The 16,258-nt window shown below is 56.1% G+C and overlaps 1 protein-coding gene across 2 annotated transcripts; it reads left to right on the top strand.

Annotated features, from left to right (window-relative positions):
* Window positions 1–8,158: 8,158 nt before the first annotated feature.
* Window positions 8,159–12,788, top strand: VSX1 (visual system homeobox 1). Of its 2 annotated transcripts, none has more exons than XM_061367143.1 (5): window positions 8,159–8,725; window positions 8,955–9,033; window positions 9,783–9,906; window positions 10,957–11,125; window positions 12,268–12,788. In XM_061367143.1, exons 1-5 carry the CDS (start codon window positions 8,380–8,382, stop codon window positions 12,558–12,560), a joined length of 1,011 nt encoding a protein of 336 aa, XP_061223127.1. In that variant the 5' UTR covers window positions 8,159–8,379; the 3' UTR covers window positions 12,561–12,788. The 2 variants fall into 2 exon arrangements, with proteins under 2 accessions (XP_061223127.1, XP_061223126.1); XM_061367142.1 differs by having other exon boundaries at window positions 8,160–8,725; window positions 10,945–11,125.
* Window positions 12,789–16,258: the final 3,470 nt, after the last annotated feature.

The raw sequence follows: 16,258 nt of genomic DNA, 5'->3' as shown, positions 1-16,258 counted from the left end.
CTCACTGTTGCTGCCAGGAGACCTGGTCTGACTCCTCCACACCAAGGGCACAGCCATGCAGCCACGGGGGTGCTGGAAGCTGGGCTAACCCAGGTCCTAGGCTAGAGTCCAGCTGGCAATAAAACCACCATCAAGGGCCATTTCGTGATGGCTCCAGCCCAAAGGAGAGTGCTGAGTGAGCAGAGATGGAGGAGACCTGCCGGAGCTGCCATCGGATGCACGCACGTGTTTCCAGTACCTGTGGGGTCCCACCTAGAGCTAAGCCTACAATGGGAGGGCAAGGCCAGGCCTGGCAGCTCCCCCAGAGCCCACAGGATGAACTTGGCCATCAGGACAGTGCCCATCACCAGCAGTGAGCCCCTGGTTACCATCCTGGTGAATGCCAGGCGGGAGGGAATGCCCTGAACTGATAGCACCCTGCCCACGAAATGGCACGGCCACTGTTCATTCTGATTAAATTAGAGCCAAAGTAAAGCCCTAATTCTTCTGATTAAAGCTTAGAAGTTAAGCTCTTTGGGCAGGATGCGTGCCTTGCCCTGTGCTCTCCTAAACCACTTTGTCCACTCAATGACAAGACACTAATGATACACTCCTATGTATTTCTTCTCAGACACACATGATGCCCAGTGCATGGGATGTGTGGTGTCCCTGGGACATCCCACCACTTCTGTCTGAACAGTGGTATTTATGTGGTCACCTGGCTGGTTTCAGAACTGCTCCCAGCAAAGCAGAGGTCCAGGTCTGCCAAGGTTCAGCCTTTAGGTGGCTTGGGCTTTTCCCAGAGGAATTGCCCTGGAAGAGACACCCCAGGCTGGAGTGTTATGTGAGTTCTCTCTTCCATTAGGTGTTCTACAAGCATGGGGCCAGCCTGCAGGTACAGCCCTGCGGTGGATGGGTATAAGGTATCTAAGGCTACAGGGATGAGTTAGGGTATCGGGGGCAGAAGCAGATTTCATTGTCACTGTTTAACCTCAGTGAAGGGGTGTCTGACTCCAGGGTAGCTCTGTTATCAAGCTTTGACTGAGTGCTCTGCACACTGTTTTCCTGCTCTGCAGAGCTTCCCGATGGCTGGGACTGCACATGAGGTTTCCCTGCACTGACTTGGAGCTCATGGCACCTATTGGGAAGAGCCTGCCCTTGGACAAGATGTGGGCAATGGCTTCAGCAGGGTCCAGAGGCACATCCTTAGTGCCCCATCCTCCACGTACACCCATCTTCTCACAGGGAAGCTGGGAGACTTCTGCCTCCAACACCTTGCATGGGGAAGCTGTCCCATCCCTCCTCCTCTGCAGCAGGGGCAGAGGCACAGCCTGGTGTTGTTTGTCACAGATCAATGCATTTACCCATGTGGAAAAATGTCATTACCACCAGGGCTCGGCTTTGCTTTCCCCGTGAGCCGCTCCTGCTGTGCTGCTGAGGGGCTGGCTAATCGCCTCTTTTCTCATTGCCCCTGGGGATGGCTGCCCCGCAGCCTGCCCTGGCCACTGCTCAGCCCCGTGTGCTCACAGGGCTTCCCCCAGCCCCAGCATCTCCTCTGCCAAAGAAATGAGCACTCAGCTGCCAGGCAGGGCCACGGGACTCTTCCTTACAGCTCCCCTTGATAGCTAAGGAAATGAAGCAGGGGTCATCTAGAAAGAGAGGGATAGGAGGGGAGATGCAGGAATAACTTGCTCACAAGTTCTTGGCCCCTCACTACAAGAGAGACATTGAGGTGCTGGAGCAGGTCCAGAGAAGGGCAACGGAGCTGGTGCAGGGCCTGGAGCACAGTGTGATGGGGAACCACTGAGGGACCTGGGGGGGTTCAGTCTGGAGAAGAGAAGGCTCAGGGGGGACCTTATTGCTCTCTACAACTGCCTGAAAGGAGGATGGAGCCAGGAGGGGGCTGGGCTCTGCTCCCAAGGAACAAGGGATGGGACAAGAGGAAACAGCCTCAAGCTGCACCAGGGGAGGTTTAGGCTGGATATTGGGAACAATTCCTTCCCCAGCGGGCAGCCAGGCATTGGAACAGGCTGCACAGGGCAGTGCTGGAGTCACCGTCCCTGAAAGTGTTCACAGACCACATAGAGGAGGCCCTCAGTGCCATGGGTTAGTGGTGACAACAGCAGAGGGAAAGGTACTGCCCAGGTTTTCTGCTGCTGCCTCCATGTGTTCTCCTCCCAGGAGGCTGCAGAGTGCTTTGAGCTGCATAAGGGGTGTGGAAGGACATTGATAATCAGGCAGCTCTTCCCCAGTGAAACTGGGACCTCTCTAGGTACTGAGCAAGAGGAAACAAGGACCTTTACTGCCATTTCCAAGTAGGAAGAAAATACCTTTATTCCACCTTCAAAATCCAGCAAAACCTCAGCCCAAATGGGAAGACTGCAGACAATGATCCCACAAAGGAGAGGTTTACTTCTTCCTCTTAACCCCTTTCCTCCTTTTTTCTGCAGAGTGTGACAATTCCAATATTGTAAGTGCTTATTTGAGGTGATGAAGTAACTGCATTCAGTCTGTTTGGTTTGGATACTGTGTTCCCTTTTGGCATCGAGGTCCCCCTTGACTGTGTTTGAGGAGTCCTGTCAAAAGCAAAGACCAGGAGCTGGTAGGAAGGCTGTGCTCAATTGTAGCTCTGTGTCCTCTGGGCTCAAATTTGACCTTTACTATAGAAGAAACTTTAATTGTACACATTTTACCTGTATTTCTGCCCCCAGATAACGTGATGGTCTTTGAGGATGAGGTGGTTGAGCACATAGGCTTCTATTCATGTGAGGAGGACCCATGCACGGGGCTATATTTGATGTTAGTGTTCTGTGATGCATGTCTCTTTGGGACAAGATTGCTTTGGTAAAGAGGCATTTGCTTGTATAATGCCAAGTGGGCTCTGCGAGACAGCCATGTAGCAGTGTCTTTAACTAAAAGATCCTGATTGATGTCTCTGGGGGTCTAGTCCTTGATGGGGGGACCCGTTGGGACCTGTTTGCACTCAGAAGAGCCGCTCTAGGAAGCACTGTGGAAGGGAAGAGTGAGAGTAGCCTCCTGCATGCGTGGTGTCCTCTGTTTTAATTAGGTTAGCTTCTTGCATGGCAAGTGCTGCCATACCGAGCTGAAAAATCAATACCATATGGTACAGCACTCAGATAGCAAACTTGGAGATTAATTAAAGGAGAAGGAGTTCTGTCAGGTCTCATAGCACAGCGCCTGCAATTAGGCATGGCTGAACTGGTTTGGAAAGGCAAAGGCTACACAACACCTTCACCCAGAGCTGAGCGGGACCCTCTGCCACTTTGGGGTTGGAATAAGTGAAATCCCCCTTTCTCTACCCCCAACAGAGATAAACTGTTTGCAGCCTCTGAGTACTTCTCCATCACTCCTTTACTTCCTGGGAGCAGTGGCTTCCAATCTGACCCAGTTGTCCCTGAGCTTTTCACACACCCCTTGCAGGCACAAGCTGTAGCTGTGGCTCTCAGGGGTGAGGTATGCCCCATTCTCCAGCATGCTGCCAGGGATCTGAGGTCCAGCCAAGCCTCGGTTTCCCATGGAAGCAACTGGTGTGTGTGACACAGACGGGGCTATTTGATGATGGGACACCAGGGTGGGTGCAGAGCAGCAGCAATGGCGATGGACCTGTGTGAGAAGCCTGCCCTAGGATCCAGGAAGGTTTGGCCCTCAGCTCTGCCCCTGTCCTGCTGCCTGGCCATGGTCCCTTCCCATCACCGCTGCATCCAGGCTAAAAGCAAAGCAAAGCTCCCCCAGGCCTCTGCATCTCGATGGCAAATGCTGACACTGTGGATGGCAGTGGAGACAGTGTGAAAGACTTGGCTGGGCTTTAACTTACTTTCACGTTATGCCGTTATGTGATGGAAGGCCAAACATCTGAATGAAGGAAGTGGCAGACAATCTTCCCATCTGGAAGTTAAGAACCTAGGTTCAGGTCAAAATCCCCTCTTCCAGGGAGGGTTCATTGTCCTTGGGTTGAGACCTTCATGGGGTCAGAAATCCTCACTCTCCCAAATGTAAAAAACCCCGAGGTGGCAGTGAAATGCTGGTTTTCCATTGTAAAAAAGAGAAGGAAATCTGACTCCATCACTTGGGAAGTTTCATTTCCAGGGCGCTCACCAGAGCGGGACAATGTCCACCCCTCTTTGGGGAGATGCTGATTGAATGAATGTGGCAGCTATTGTGTCTGCTTGGGAGCCTCACAGCCGTTTTTCTTCTGCTGATAGTTTCTTTTCTTTTCCGCTTTAATGAGTGTTTCTCTAATTGACTTGATGATTTCTGTTTAATTAGCACATTTTGGAGGAATGATCAAAAAATAATAAGATAAAGTAATCAGACAAGCATAGTGCCGAGGAATAATAGCTCCTTTGTGGGGCTAATTGGAGTGGACAGTCCATCGGCTAGTTTGGGGCTCCTTGCAGTTGGATATTCCCAGCTGAGCTGTGCCGTGTGCCCGGGACTTCCAAGCACCCACATAGAGAGACTCAGCTCTGGTCATGGTTTCAATCAGCTTTAATGAGCTGTGAATGAGCACCAAGGAGAGCAGGGTCCCATCCCTGTTTTGGGGAAGGCTGGGGTTTGCCCAGGACCTATGAGCATCCCCAGGGAGGGCAGGAGGGGGTTGTCCATGGGGATGTGAGATGGGCAGGTAAACAGGGCTAGAGAGCAACAACAAAGTGGAGTAGAACAGAAAGCACCAGTGGAAGGAGCAGCCAGAAATCAGAGTTAGGGCTCTTGTGCCTGATCTGCTTGGATTTCTTCCTGAATACCCATCCCTCACATTCCCATATATCACCTAAAGGTTTAAGCCTCTGAGCAAACCCCAGTCTCCTCCCTAGGAGGGTTTTCCATGGGTTACATCCCCTATAGGATGGTACAGGGGATGAGTCCCGCTTGCTCACCGATTGCCAGCCGAGGCTGTAGGTGCATCACCTCTCTGGTCCCTTGTTTTGCCCTGTGTTTGGCCGGGTGTTACTGAGGGGCCCGTGCTGCAGGCGCTGCACCAGCTGGCTGCGTGCGGCACTTCCCAGCACTTTGATTAGATCTGCAGCACTCCAGATGCGAGCGGCCTGCGCATCGATCGGCACTGGGGTTGCTCTTAAACTCCACTTAAACGGTGACTGCTCTTCTGGGTTTAATCAAAGGCAAATGCCTTAAGACAGAAAGCTGTGCGGGGGAATTAGGAGGGATGTCGCTGGGCCATGTGGATTGGGACATGGAAAGGCACACACACCCCCCCAAGTGCCATATTAGGGTGGCCCAGGCACTTGCAGTCAGCGATGCTACAGCACTAAGCAGTGTGTAGCCAACTGTGGCTGTACCCCTTCCTTCACCCGTGTAAACTCCACCTTGACACAAAGCACTTCCCATAGGCTGGCAGTGCTGAGAGCACAGGTTTCCTCATTCCTTTAACCTGGCCCTGCAAATCCATCACCCCAAAATGGGGGGTATTTGGCCATTGTATCTACCTCCTCCTAACTGGCCACATAATCCATCACTCAGCCCTGAGAAACATCCCATTGCCTGCACTGAGAAGAAGAAATCCACCTGGAACTCAGAGGTGAGGATTTAGCCTTGTGAGATCGGGATATTCCTTGCTGCACACACACACACTGCCCTTTGCTGCCTTCCCTAGTGATGGGCTGTTTCTCAGTTCCCTATCACCCCTGTGTCACAGGCAGCCTTTTCACAAGTCCCATCCCTCCTTGTGCTCCCCGGAGGACATGGAGGAGGCAACAGAAAAGCCCTTTTCCTTCTGTCCATGAGGGCAGGGACCTTCCCCCCCAGGCTCCCACCCCTGGTGTGTCACTGCACCCCACTCCTGTGCCACCCTACACCCAGTGCAGGGTCCACCACGGCCACAAGCAGCTTCCCTGCAGAGCAGGCACTCAAGGGATACGGTTTCAGCATCATTCCTGGGGACCAGGCTCCTGCTTGCTCCCGTGCCAGGAGCTGATGTGGCACAAAGAAGCAGGGAGCCCTGGGCTGTGACTGGTGCAGGTCCAACGGGTGGGAGCCTTTTCCACCCTGGGCTGCCTGAAACTGTCAGATGGTCCTTTATTATTGACCTGATTCATATCTAAACCAGGGAGGTGAAAGCTGTCTTATCCCATTACTAATCCCCTAAACCAGGCCCTTCGATACCTTCTCCTTGCTACCCCCCGGTTGTTGCTACAGCAGGTGGTTGCGAGGCAAGTGTACATCCTTCTGGGGTTTCCCCAAGCTTCATATCCCTGCAGAGATGGGGTCCCAAAACCCCACCAGCCACTGATGGGCTCAGAGCCCATCACTGGCTGAAGAGGATCTGCCAAAACACAGCACCTATTTGTAGACCTCCGAGGATGCACCAGGCTTGTCCCCAGTGCCTGAAGGGGACAACCCTAGGTACCCACCTCATCCTGTGTGCCCTCGTGATGCATCCCATAGGGTGCTGCAGGGCATGGAGCGTGTTTGAGGTGGCACTGGAGCATCCATAGGGACACCTCAGGGATGGTCCCACCTCCCTGTGCCCCCAGTCCTGCCCAGTGCAGGGGACAGGGGTACTCCAGCATCAGCCGTGGGTAGCACCCATGCCTGGGACACCAGGGCTAGGGTGCTGTATCCTCTGATCACCATGGCTGGAGCCCATGGAGGACTTGGGTGCTGTGTGTGGGGATGAACCCCAGGGAAATTAGAGCAAGGGGTGATGTTTGATGTTCTGCTCTTTAAGCGATTAATAATCTTCCAGCGTTGGAGAATCAGCTGAAAATCTTCCCTGGAAAATAATGAGCAGAGAAACATTTACTGATTAGTCTAATCCCAGCTAATCCTATTGGATGAGCATATATCAAGATATCCTTTAACTGATTTATTGTCCAAAGGGCCGCTGGAGATGCCCCTCTCCACGGTGCCCAGGGGAGCTGATGGTGGCAGCAGGTATTCGTGTCCCACATCCCCGGTCCCCTCCAGTCCCGGCCGCAGCGCCGTATCCAGGCCACCTCCAGATTTAATCGCTCCTTCCATTTCTGCATCTATCGGCTTTCTCTTGGGTTTGAGCTTTTATGTTTCATAAACTGATTAGGAGCAATTATAGGCGCTTTATCCCCAAACTTTCCAAATGCCTAGGCCATATGCATATTTAAGGCTTCATCATCTCTCCCAACAGCTCAGCCCGAACGTAAACTGCTGAAATCAAGCTGATTCTGGGACAAACATCAAAAATTAGGGGTTTATCCACTAATATCTGCGGGGAACAGGAAATTTGTTGTGGGTGGTGGCCGGATTATGGCTTCTAATTACTGCAGCAGCGCAGATCCTCCCTGCCCAGCAGTGAAAGTCCCCGATTCCAGCAGAACTGTGGCAAAACCACACTGGAGGAGTGAAGGTGCCCAAAGGGATGCTGGGTGCCCTGTCCTGAGCCTAGGGCACAGCCTTGGGTGGGGGTGCCCTCAGCATCCCTGCATCCCAAAGCAGATGGGGGGTGGGTTTGGGAATGGTACCCCCACATCCTGGTGAGTGGTGGCCCAGAGGGTCTGTGTGTGTGTGTGTGTCCCCCCCTCCGGCAGCCCCCAGCGCCGGCCACGGCAATTATCCTAAATGAAAGTTATTGTTCTGCTAATCCCGGGAACAGCTTGCGAGGGGAGATTTGGGTCTTCCTTTAATAACACAAAGTTAATGCGGAGTCCCCTTGTAATTATCTTTATCAGAAGGACCCTCGCTTAATCTGACCGTCCAGTGAAGGCCCGGATCAGGCAGCCTGTGTAAGCCGGTTGTAAATCGTTTTCCATCACCAGATGAAGGGAAGGGTGGAATAAATTGCAGCCCAGGTGCAAGAATCTGGGAGCTAAAGGGAGGACAGGGGCCAAGGCACCTGGAGATGGCCCCATCCCCGGTAGCAGGACACTTGGGGTCAGGGAGGGTCCTGTCCCACAGCCCTGGCCATCCCTGTCCCTGTCCCCATCCCTGGGGTGCTGAGTGGAGGGACAGTGGTCAGGTAGGATGCCCCGTCTGGGATGTGGGGCTGAGGGACCATGGTGTGGGCTGGGATCCCTGGAAGAGGGGACACGGGGACATAACGGGGGGGTCCTGGGAGCAGAAATGGGGGGACGGACAGGACCAAGGGGTTGTGAGGGAGGGGATTTGGGTGACCGGGAGCGGGGAAAGGGGGGGCTGAGGGGGACCGAAGGAAGGGACCCGAGGAGGGGATGGGCAGAACCGAGGGGCGGGGGCTGCGGGGAGCGGAGGGAGGGACGCCGCGGGGGATGGGACCGGGAGCCGTTAATCTGGGGATTGGGAGCGCTTCCCCCGCTCCTCCCGCCGCCCCGAGGCGTGATTGGAGACGGGGCCGGCGGCGGGACCATAAAAAGGGCTGCGGGCGGCGGTGCCCGCTCCGGGCCGGGCCAGGAGGAGGCGGCGGCGGTGGCGATGCCAGGGCGGACGGAGCCGTCGGGGGGACGCGCGGCGGCGGGGACCGTACCGGTGGCGGCACCGGCAGCGCGACCGGGCGGCGCGGGGCTGCGGGCCAAGGGCTTCGCCATCACCGACCTGCTGGGGCTGGAGGCCGAGCTGCAGCCGCCCCCCGGGCCGCTCCCCGCCGCTGGCTACGAGGGCAGCGGGGCGCTGGGGCTGGGGCTGGGGCTGCTCTGCGGGCTGGGGGCCCCCGGAGCCCCGCGCCTGCTGCCGGCCCCGCTGCCGCTGCTGCCCGCCCGCGGCCCCCGCCCGGCCCCGGGGCCGCCGCCCGCCGCCCGCCGGCACAAGGAGAACATCTCCGGTGAGCGGGGCCGGGGGTGGCCGTGAGCGCGACCTCGCACAGGGACCGCCCGCTCCTCCCCGACCCCTGCCCGCGATGCCGGTAGCAGTGCCGCGGCAGGGTGCTGGGGTGGGGGGGGGGGACGGACGGGGAGCCCCGGCCCCGCTCTCTCTTCGTGTATTGGGAGCTGGGTTCTGTCCCCCTGCTCCCGACGGGAATTGACTCTTCCCCTCCTGCATGCTGCGGGCAGATGAGGACAGCCTGTGCGGGGACGGCAGCGAGCTGAAGATGTCCACCTCCCAGATCAAGAGGAAGAAACGCCGGCACAGGTAGAGCTGTCCCTGTTCGCACCTCCTCGCTGCTGCCAGCAGCCTCCTCCTGGTACCCCTGGCTGGGGCAGTGGGGGGCATAGAACCACAGAATGGATTGGGTTGGAAGGGACCTGAAAGATCGTCCATGTCCCCAGAGGGGGAAAGAGAAGGGCTGCCGCTGGGAGGGGATTTTCAGGGTGAAAATGATCTTTGTGGTGAGCCTGTGGATCTGCTTGAGTGAGTCCAGAGGAGACCACGGAGATGCTCTGAGGGCTGGAGCGCCTCTGCTCTGGAGCCAGGCTGAGAGAGCTGGGCTGGGTCAGCCTGGAGAAGAGAAGGCTCCTTAAGGGGAGACCTTAGAGCAGCTCCAGTGCCTAAAGGGGCCAACAAGAAAGCCAGAGAGGGGCTTTTGACAAGGGCCTGTAGGGACAGGACAAGGGGGAATGGCTTTAACCTGACAGAGGGGAGACTGAGATGAGACATTAGGAAGAAATTCTTCCCTGTGAGGGTGCTGAGGCGCTGGCACAGGGTGCCCAGAGAAGCTGTGGCTGCCCCATCCCTGGCAGTGTTCAAGGCCAGTTTGGACACAGGGGCTTGGAGCAACCTGCTCTAGTGGAAGGTGTCCCTGCGCATGGCAGGGGGTTGGAACTGGATGAGCTTTAAGGTCCCTTCCAACCCAAACCAGTCTGTGACTCTATAAAGCTCCAGTGGGAAGGGGCTGCAGTCAGGTCTGGTCTATGTCACAGGGTGCTCTCTCCTCTCGGCAGGACGGTGTTCACAGCTCACCAGCTGGAGGAGCTGGAGAAGGCTTTCAACGAAGCTCACTACCCTGACGTCTATGCCCGGGAGATGCTGGCTGTGAAGACAGAGCTGCCAGAGGACAGGATACAGGTAGACGCCTGCAATGATTTTCTCTCCCATTGGGGTCCATGGGCTCTCTTCCCTTTGGCCAGAGAGTGCAGGTGGTGGGAACGTGGTGGCACTGAAATGCTGCAGGGCACTGGGGGCGGGACTCAGCTTCCACCCCGGCATTGAACAGGCTCCAAATGGAAATGCAGAACGAGGGGACTGGTTGGACTTGATAAACCTAAAGGTCTTTTCTGACTTGGTTGATTCAATGGTTCTATGACTGAGCTGTCCCCAGCCACTGATCAGTGCGGCAGCTCGGCTCTGTCCTCCAGAGACCCAACTCAAGCAGGAGCTGGGAGCGATTCAGGAGCCAAGCTGTGTCCCATTGGCTTCCTCATTAGCTTGTCCCTCTGGGGCACATACAGCATTTTAGGGCCTGATCCCTGGCAGTGTTCAAGGCCAGGTTGGAGCAACCTGGTCTAGTGGAAGGTGTCCCTGCCCATGGCAGGGGGTTGGAACTGGATGAGCTTTATGGTCCCTTCCAACCCAAACCAGTCTGGGATTCTAAGACCCTGTCCCACTGCAGAGCAGCTTGTTGGCTTAAGAACTGGGTGGGGGTCTGGGCAGCAGCTAGGTTGTATGTGAGCCTTCAAACGCAGGAAGGGGGTGAGGAGAGGGACCTGAGCACCCTCTGTCATTGTCACTCACTGCGTTAGGGCCCCATTTTCTGTAGAGGCTGGAAGCAGCAGAGGGGCTCTGCGGGCAGGCGGAGCGTAGGGTGGCTTTGGCTGGGATCACCCTCCTGTGCCACAATCAGCCTCGTGTAACGTGTGCTCCCTCTCCCCCCCTTCTCCCCTCTGTCACTGACACCCACGTGTGTGCCCTCCCTCAATCCCCATACACACACCGCTGCCACCTGCACATCCACGCTCTGCACACCCCAACCCCTCCATGCACCCCCGCGGATGCCCCTTTGCCCTGGACACACGTTCCCCACCCTGCCCTATGGGCCCTGGATGCCACGGGGCTGTCTCCTCCCAATCCCACCCCTCCGTGCTCTCCTGGCTGTTACCCCTGAAGGTTTGGTTTCAGAACCGAAGAGCCAAGTGGCGGAAGCGGGAGAAGTGCTGGGGACGGAGCAGTGTGATGGCCGAGTACGGCCTCTACGGGGCCATGGTGAGGCACTCCATCCCTCTGCCCGAGTCCATCATCAACTCTGCCAAGAGCGGGCTGGTGGGGTCCTGTGCCCCATGGCTGCTGGGTAAGTGGGAGCTTGGGGCTGGAAGGGTCATGGGGGAGCTGCAGAGTGAGTGGCCCTTCCTCTTCCATATGGCCATCCTCGTCTGTTCCCAGAAATGAACGGGGTCTCAGCCATGAGCTGTACACAGGGGGATGAGAACCCCGGCTTTTCTACTCCCTCCTTGCAAAGAAGAGCTGGGAAAGGGAGAACCTTTTCCTGCAGGGTCACAGAGGTGCCCGCATGTGGTGGGTATCGCTGTCTGGTGGTAGCAGCCAGTGTGGGAATCATTAAACCATAGAACCATAGAATTGGCTAGGTTAGAAAAGCCCTTCAAGATCATCCGGTCCAACCATGCCCCAGCACTGCCAAGGCCACCACTAACCCATGGCACTGAGGGCCTTGTCTACACAATGTGTGAACGCTTTCAGGGATGGTGACTCCAGCACTGCCCTGGGCAGCCTGTTCCAATGCCTGACTGCCCTTTGGGGAAGGAATTGTTCCCAGTATCCAGCCTAAACCTCCCCTGGTGCAGCTTGAGGCCGTTTCCTCTTGTCCCATCCCTTGTTCCTTGGGAGCAGAGCCCAGTCCCCTCCTGGCTCCATCCTCCTTTCAGGCAGTTGTAGAGAGCAATAAGGTCCCCCCTGAGCCTTCTCTTCTCACACTAACCCCTTCCACCTCCCTCAGTCATTCCCCATCACACTTGTGCTCCAGGCCCTGCACCAGCTCCATTGCCCTTCTCTGGACCCGCTCCAGCACCTCAATGTCTCTCTTGTAGTGAGTGCCCCAGAAGTGAACAGGTTTGAGGTGTGAATGGGAGTTGCAGGGTGCCTAGGAAGTCATCAGCCTCCCCACCAAACTGAGGAGAGTGCTACCCAAGTGCTCCCCTCTGCTCATACACAGTCCCGTACTGAGGAGGCACCTGAAATCCATGCTGCCATGGGCTGTCACAGCAACCCACTGCAGGGGAGGTACAGACCAACTCTGCCACAAGCCATGCTCCTGGGCTGCAAGAGAGCAGGCTCCAGGGCTTCGGGTCGGGAAAGGCTGGTAGCTAGCATGAGTTTTCCTTTGGGATGCAAACGGGAGCAGCAGGAGGTGATGCTGAGCAGTGGTGGGCAGAAAGAAGCAACCAGCCCCTGTGGCTTTGCTCTCTCCTCTGCCAGGCATGCACAAGAAGTCCATGGAGGTGAGCAGGAAGGCGGAGAGCCAGGAGAAGCTGGCAGATGGCTGGCGAGCGGAGCAGCAGCAGGAGGAGGAGGAACTCAAAGGGAAGCAGGCCAGTTCCCAGAGGGGCTCTGACAAGCTTGGCCCAGCAAAGGATTCGGAGGACACAGCCATCGACCTCTCCAGGACAGCCAAGCACGAGAAGAGGGGTGTGCTGAGGCAGTGCATCAATGGGGACCCCCCCCATGGAGCTGAGCAGCAGGGACCACTGACCAGCTCCCTGCTGAGATAAGAATATTTATTGCTTTATTGCTATATATATTATTTTTTTCCTTAAATAATTGAACTTTTCTCTGAATTCAGGGCATTTCAAAACCGGGCACACACATCCTTGTCCCCTCACGTTGTTCCGGAGCCAGGGTGGAGGGTGGGAGGGGTGTCCCAGCGGGACCAGGAGCAGTGTGAGAATGAGAGCACGCTGTGGTGGTCAGCATGGGCCACTGCCAGGGAAGAGCTGCCCTTCCCCTCTGGGCTCTGAGCGCTTCCCGGCTAGCCAGGAGCAGCAATGCAACCGGAGCTCCAACACACGGGTGCAAGGGTGGTGCAGGAGGTGGCAGGCACCTTTCCCAAGCGCTTCCACTGTGTGGAAGTCCCCGTGCTCTGAACACCAGCTCTTCCCTCCCCAGGAGCAGCAGGTTTGAAACAAGGTTGGGTTCATCCTCAAGCCGGTGTAACCCGACAGGCGCTGCGGTTCCTGCCCGCTGAGGCTCTGGCCTGCCGATGCAGCCTTACCACTGGGTTTACACTGTGTGACCTCCTTAACTCGTGGCTGGGAGAAGGGGGTGCAGACATTCTTGTTTATGCAATGATTTTTGTACACTCTTGAATGTTTCCTGCCACACTATGCAGCACAGAACCGACCTTTGGAAAACCAAGCCATAGAACCCAGCGCAATGGAACAGTTTGGTGAATTGACATAAGAAGAGATGTTGTAATTGTCTGTACCAGGTGTTAATGTCAAGAGCTGTCCTCTGTTTATGTCTGAAAGCACTTTAGTGATCTGGATTTTTGAATGTGGCTCTTCCTGTTTCGTCCACTGCTTATTTATTACACATCCATAAATAAAATCATCGTGTCTCTTTGGTTTTCAGGCTCTGCCTTGTAGTTTGTACCTCCCTTTGGCACATCTCATGGTGGCTGCCAGATCCTCCATAGCCTTGTGCATTGGGCGGGAGGGCTCTGCTGAGACAGTGTCATTATTCCAAGGGGGCAGAGGTCTAGTCCAGTGGCCAGAAGGTGATTGATTTGTGCCAGTTGAAGAGCCAGCCCACAGCTGATGGGTCATGAGAAGGTGTGAAATGGAGCACTCAGACAGCTTCTTAGGGAAGTCACAGGGAGAAAGTTGTTCCATTGTCCCAGGAAGTTTGACAGGCTGAGAGAGCTGGGCTGGTTCAGCCTGGAGAAGAGAAGGCTCCTTAAGGGGAGACCTTAGAGCAGTGTCCAGTGCCTAAAGGGGCCAACAAGAAAGCCAGAGAGGGGCTTTTGACAAGGGCCTGTAGGGACAGGACAAGGGGGAATGGCTTTAACCTGACAGAGGGGAGACTGAGATGAGACATTAGGGAGAAATTCTTCCCTGTGAGGGTGCTGAGGCCCTGGCACAGGGTGCCCAGAGAAGCTGTGGCTGCCCCATCCCTGGCAGTGTTCAAGGCCAGGCTGGACACAGGGGCTTGCAGCAACCTGTTCTAGTGGAAGGTGTCCCTGCCTGTGGCAGGGGGTTGGAACTGGATGAGCTTTAAGGTCCCTTCCAACCCAAACCAGTCTGGGATTCTGTGACAAACCCCCTCCATATAGCTCAAATGTGAGGATCTTCAGTGCTGTGTTTGCTGTCCTGCCAGCAGGAAAGGTGCTCTGCCTCTGGATTGCCTGTGCAGTGCTCTCCTACCGCTCCTCCTGCTGCTTTGAGAGGTGCAGAGCTGGGCCCTTGTGCCCCCACATCCCTTGTGGTTAATACAAGCAGCAGCTGTATGCTCACTCGGGCTAGGTGACGGCATGGTGGGACATACCGGTGGAGGCACACCACAGCAGCTGTGTGGTCCCAACCACACAAGCACCCCCAGCGAGGCACAAGGGTGTCGTGGCCATCCAGCTGCCTGATTCCTGGCTGTGCTGGGTCCTCATCTCACGGCTGGGCTGAACTGGCCCACGCCGACACGCCGACAGCTCTCCTGGAACACCTCCAGTCTCATCTGCTGGCCAAAGCATCACGGAAAATGATCCAGAGGTTTTATTAAAACCTCAGTAATTCCCCATTTGGAAAGTTTCCTAATCCATCTCAGGGGTGTGTGGCCATGTAGGGATGCTGTCACCTGTCCCCACCTTTGCTGCTCTGCCTGCCTCCTTGCATACAGCCTGTGCTGGGCAGGGGGACAGCAGTGGGATGCTGCCTGGGGAGAGCATCTGCACATTTCCTGCCCCTTCCCTCCTCTGTTGTGCCCTTGCTGGGCGGGAGGGAACATCTGCATGGCAAATACAAGCTTTGCAGCAAAAAACATGTCTGATGGGGGGGGTCATGGGGAGAGTGGTTCAGGAAAGGACCAGCCAGGGCTTATTGCAGCAGCAATTAGGCTCACTGAGAGCCGAGACTTAGCACATTGGAGGCCTAATCCTGCCTGAGCAGCATCTGCAAACCTTCTATTTGGGCTGTGCCCCGCTGGCACCGGGTGCCTGCAATCATTCATGCTTGCTGTGCCCGTGTGCAGATGGCCTGGCTCTTTGCCTTGATGCTGGGTGCAGTGCTGTGGGACTGCTACAAGGGGAGAAACCCCAACCCCTGCCCCGTGCAGGGTGAGGACAACTCTCCTGGTGGGCTCCAGCTCTCACCTCATGCTGTGGAGGGAGAGCTGCTGGCCCATGGCGCTTTCTGTGTGCCAGGAGGTAACCGTGGGGTGCAGCCGGGTGTGCTGGGGCTCAGATGTGCCCCTGCTGCTCACTCACAGTGTGCACCCCGAGGGAGGTGCTGCTGGGTGACAGTGGCTGCCCAAAGCTCCACAGTGATGGTGGCAGGGCCCAGAGGGGCAATCCTCGGAGCAGGGACAGTCACTCACCTCTTGGCTGCCTGTGCTCTGCATGTCGCTGTGGCTGTGTCAGCAATAGGAGTAAGGCAGCACGTTCTTCTTGTCGTTGTTTCAGGTTCCATCCGTGCTGGGATGAGTGGTAGGCAAACCAGTGCCAGCTCAGGCCATGGACAGTCACATTGTGACAGAAGAGACCCTGACTTACGGCAACGGCTGCTGCTTGTGCACATCTTCCTTGCTGCACTGGGACTGCCCATGGGAGGCTTGAGAGTCCCTCAGCCACAAAGGCTGGGTTTGCTCAGGGAGATCCCTTCAGTGGGGCTTGGGCAAGGGGAGCTGGTAACGTGAAAGCCGCTGTTGAGCAGCCTCACTTCATCTGGGCTGTCACTCACCCCAGCACATCCAGAGCTTTCCATAGCGCTCGCCAGGGACTCCAAACAGCCACAGAGGAAGAGGAAAGGGAAAAGGGAGTAAAATGACGTTATTTTGGCATCCCTCGGCTTCTTATGGGATTGGAGGCTGTTGTCAAGCATGCATGTTTGGGGGCTGCAGGGAGGCAGTGGCATCTGCATGGTGCCATTTCTGTACAGCTTAGTAATATCAAATGCTAACCATCATTCTGCAAATCCTCCCAAGCCACCGGCTGGATTTTCAGATGGGGAGGTTAGGAAGTACAATATGAGCTATATACAAGCTATATAGCCCCATCCCTGGCAGTGTTCAAGGCCAGGTTGGACACAGGAGCTTGGAGCAACCTGCTCTAGTGGAAGGTGTCCCTGCCTGTAGCAGGGGTTGGAACTGGATGAGCTTTAAGGTCCCTTCCAACCCAAACCAGTCTGGGATTCTATGATTCTATAGTATTAGGTACATAGGAGTATAAACGTTTTAGAAGTGCTCCCTCGTGTGGAGCTCTGGG

Source organism: Neopsephotus bourkii, unplaced genomic scaffold, assembly GCF_033783945.1.
Source record: "Neopsephotus bourkii isolate Nb327-2 ecotype Australia unplaced genomic scaffold, CSIRO-AGI_Nbou_v1 NB_1373, whole genome shotgun sequence".
In the NCBI taxonomy this organism is placed as follows: domain Eukaryota; kingdom Metazoa; phylum Chordata; class Aves; order Psittaciformes; family Psittacidae; genus Neopsephotus; species Neopsephotus bourkii.
Note: the sequence above shows the minus strand (reverse complement) of the source record. Positions and strands in the feature narration are given on the sequence as shown.

Excerpts from the sequence above, each read along its gene's own strand:
- VSX1 (XM_061367142.1), top strand. The coding sequence starts at position 8,380 with ATGCCAGGGCGGACGGAGCCGTCGGGGGGACGCGCGGCGGCGGGGACC. Across the intron at positions 9,034-9,782 it reads AGGAAGAAACGCCGGCACAG|GACGGTGTTCACAGCTCACC; the intron begins GTAGAGCTGTCC and ends TCCTCTCGGCAG. Across the intron at positions 11,126-12,267 it reads CTGTGCCCCATGGCTGCTGG|GCATGCACAAGAAGTCCATG; the intron begins GTAAGTGGGAGC and ends CTCCTCTGCCAG.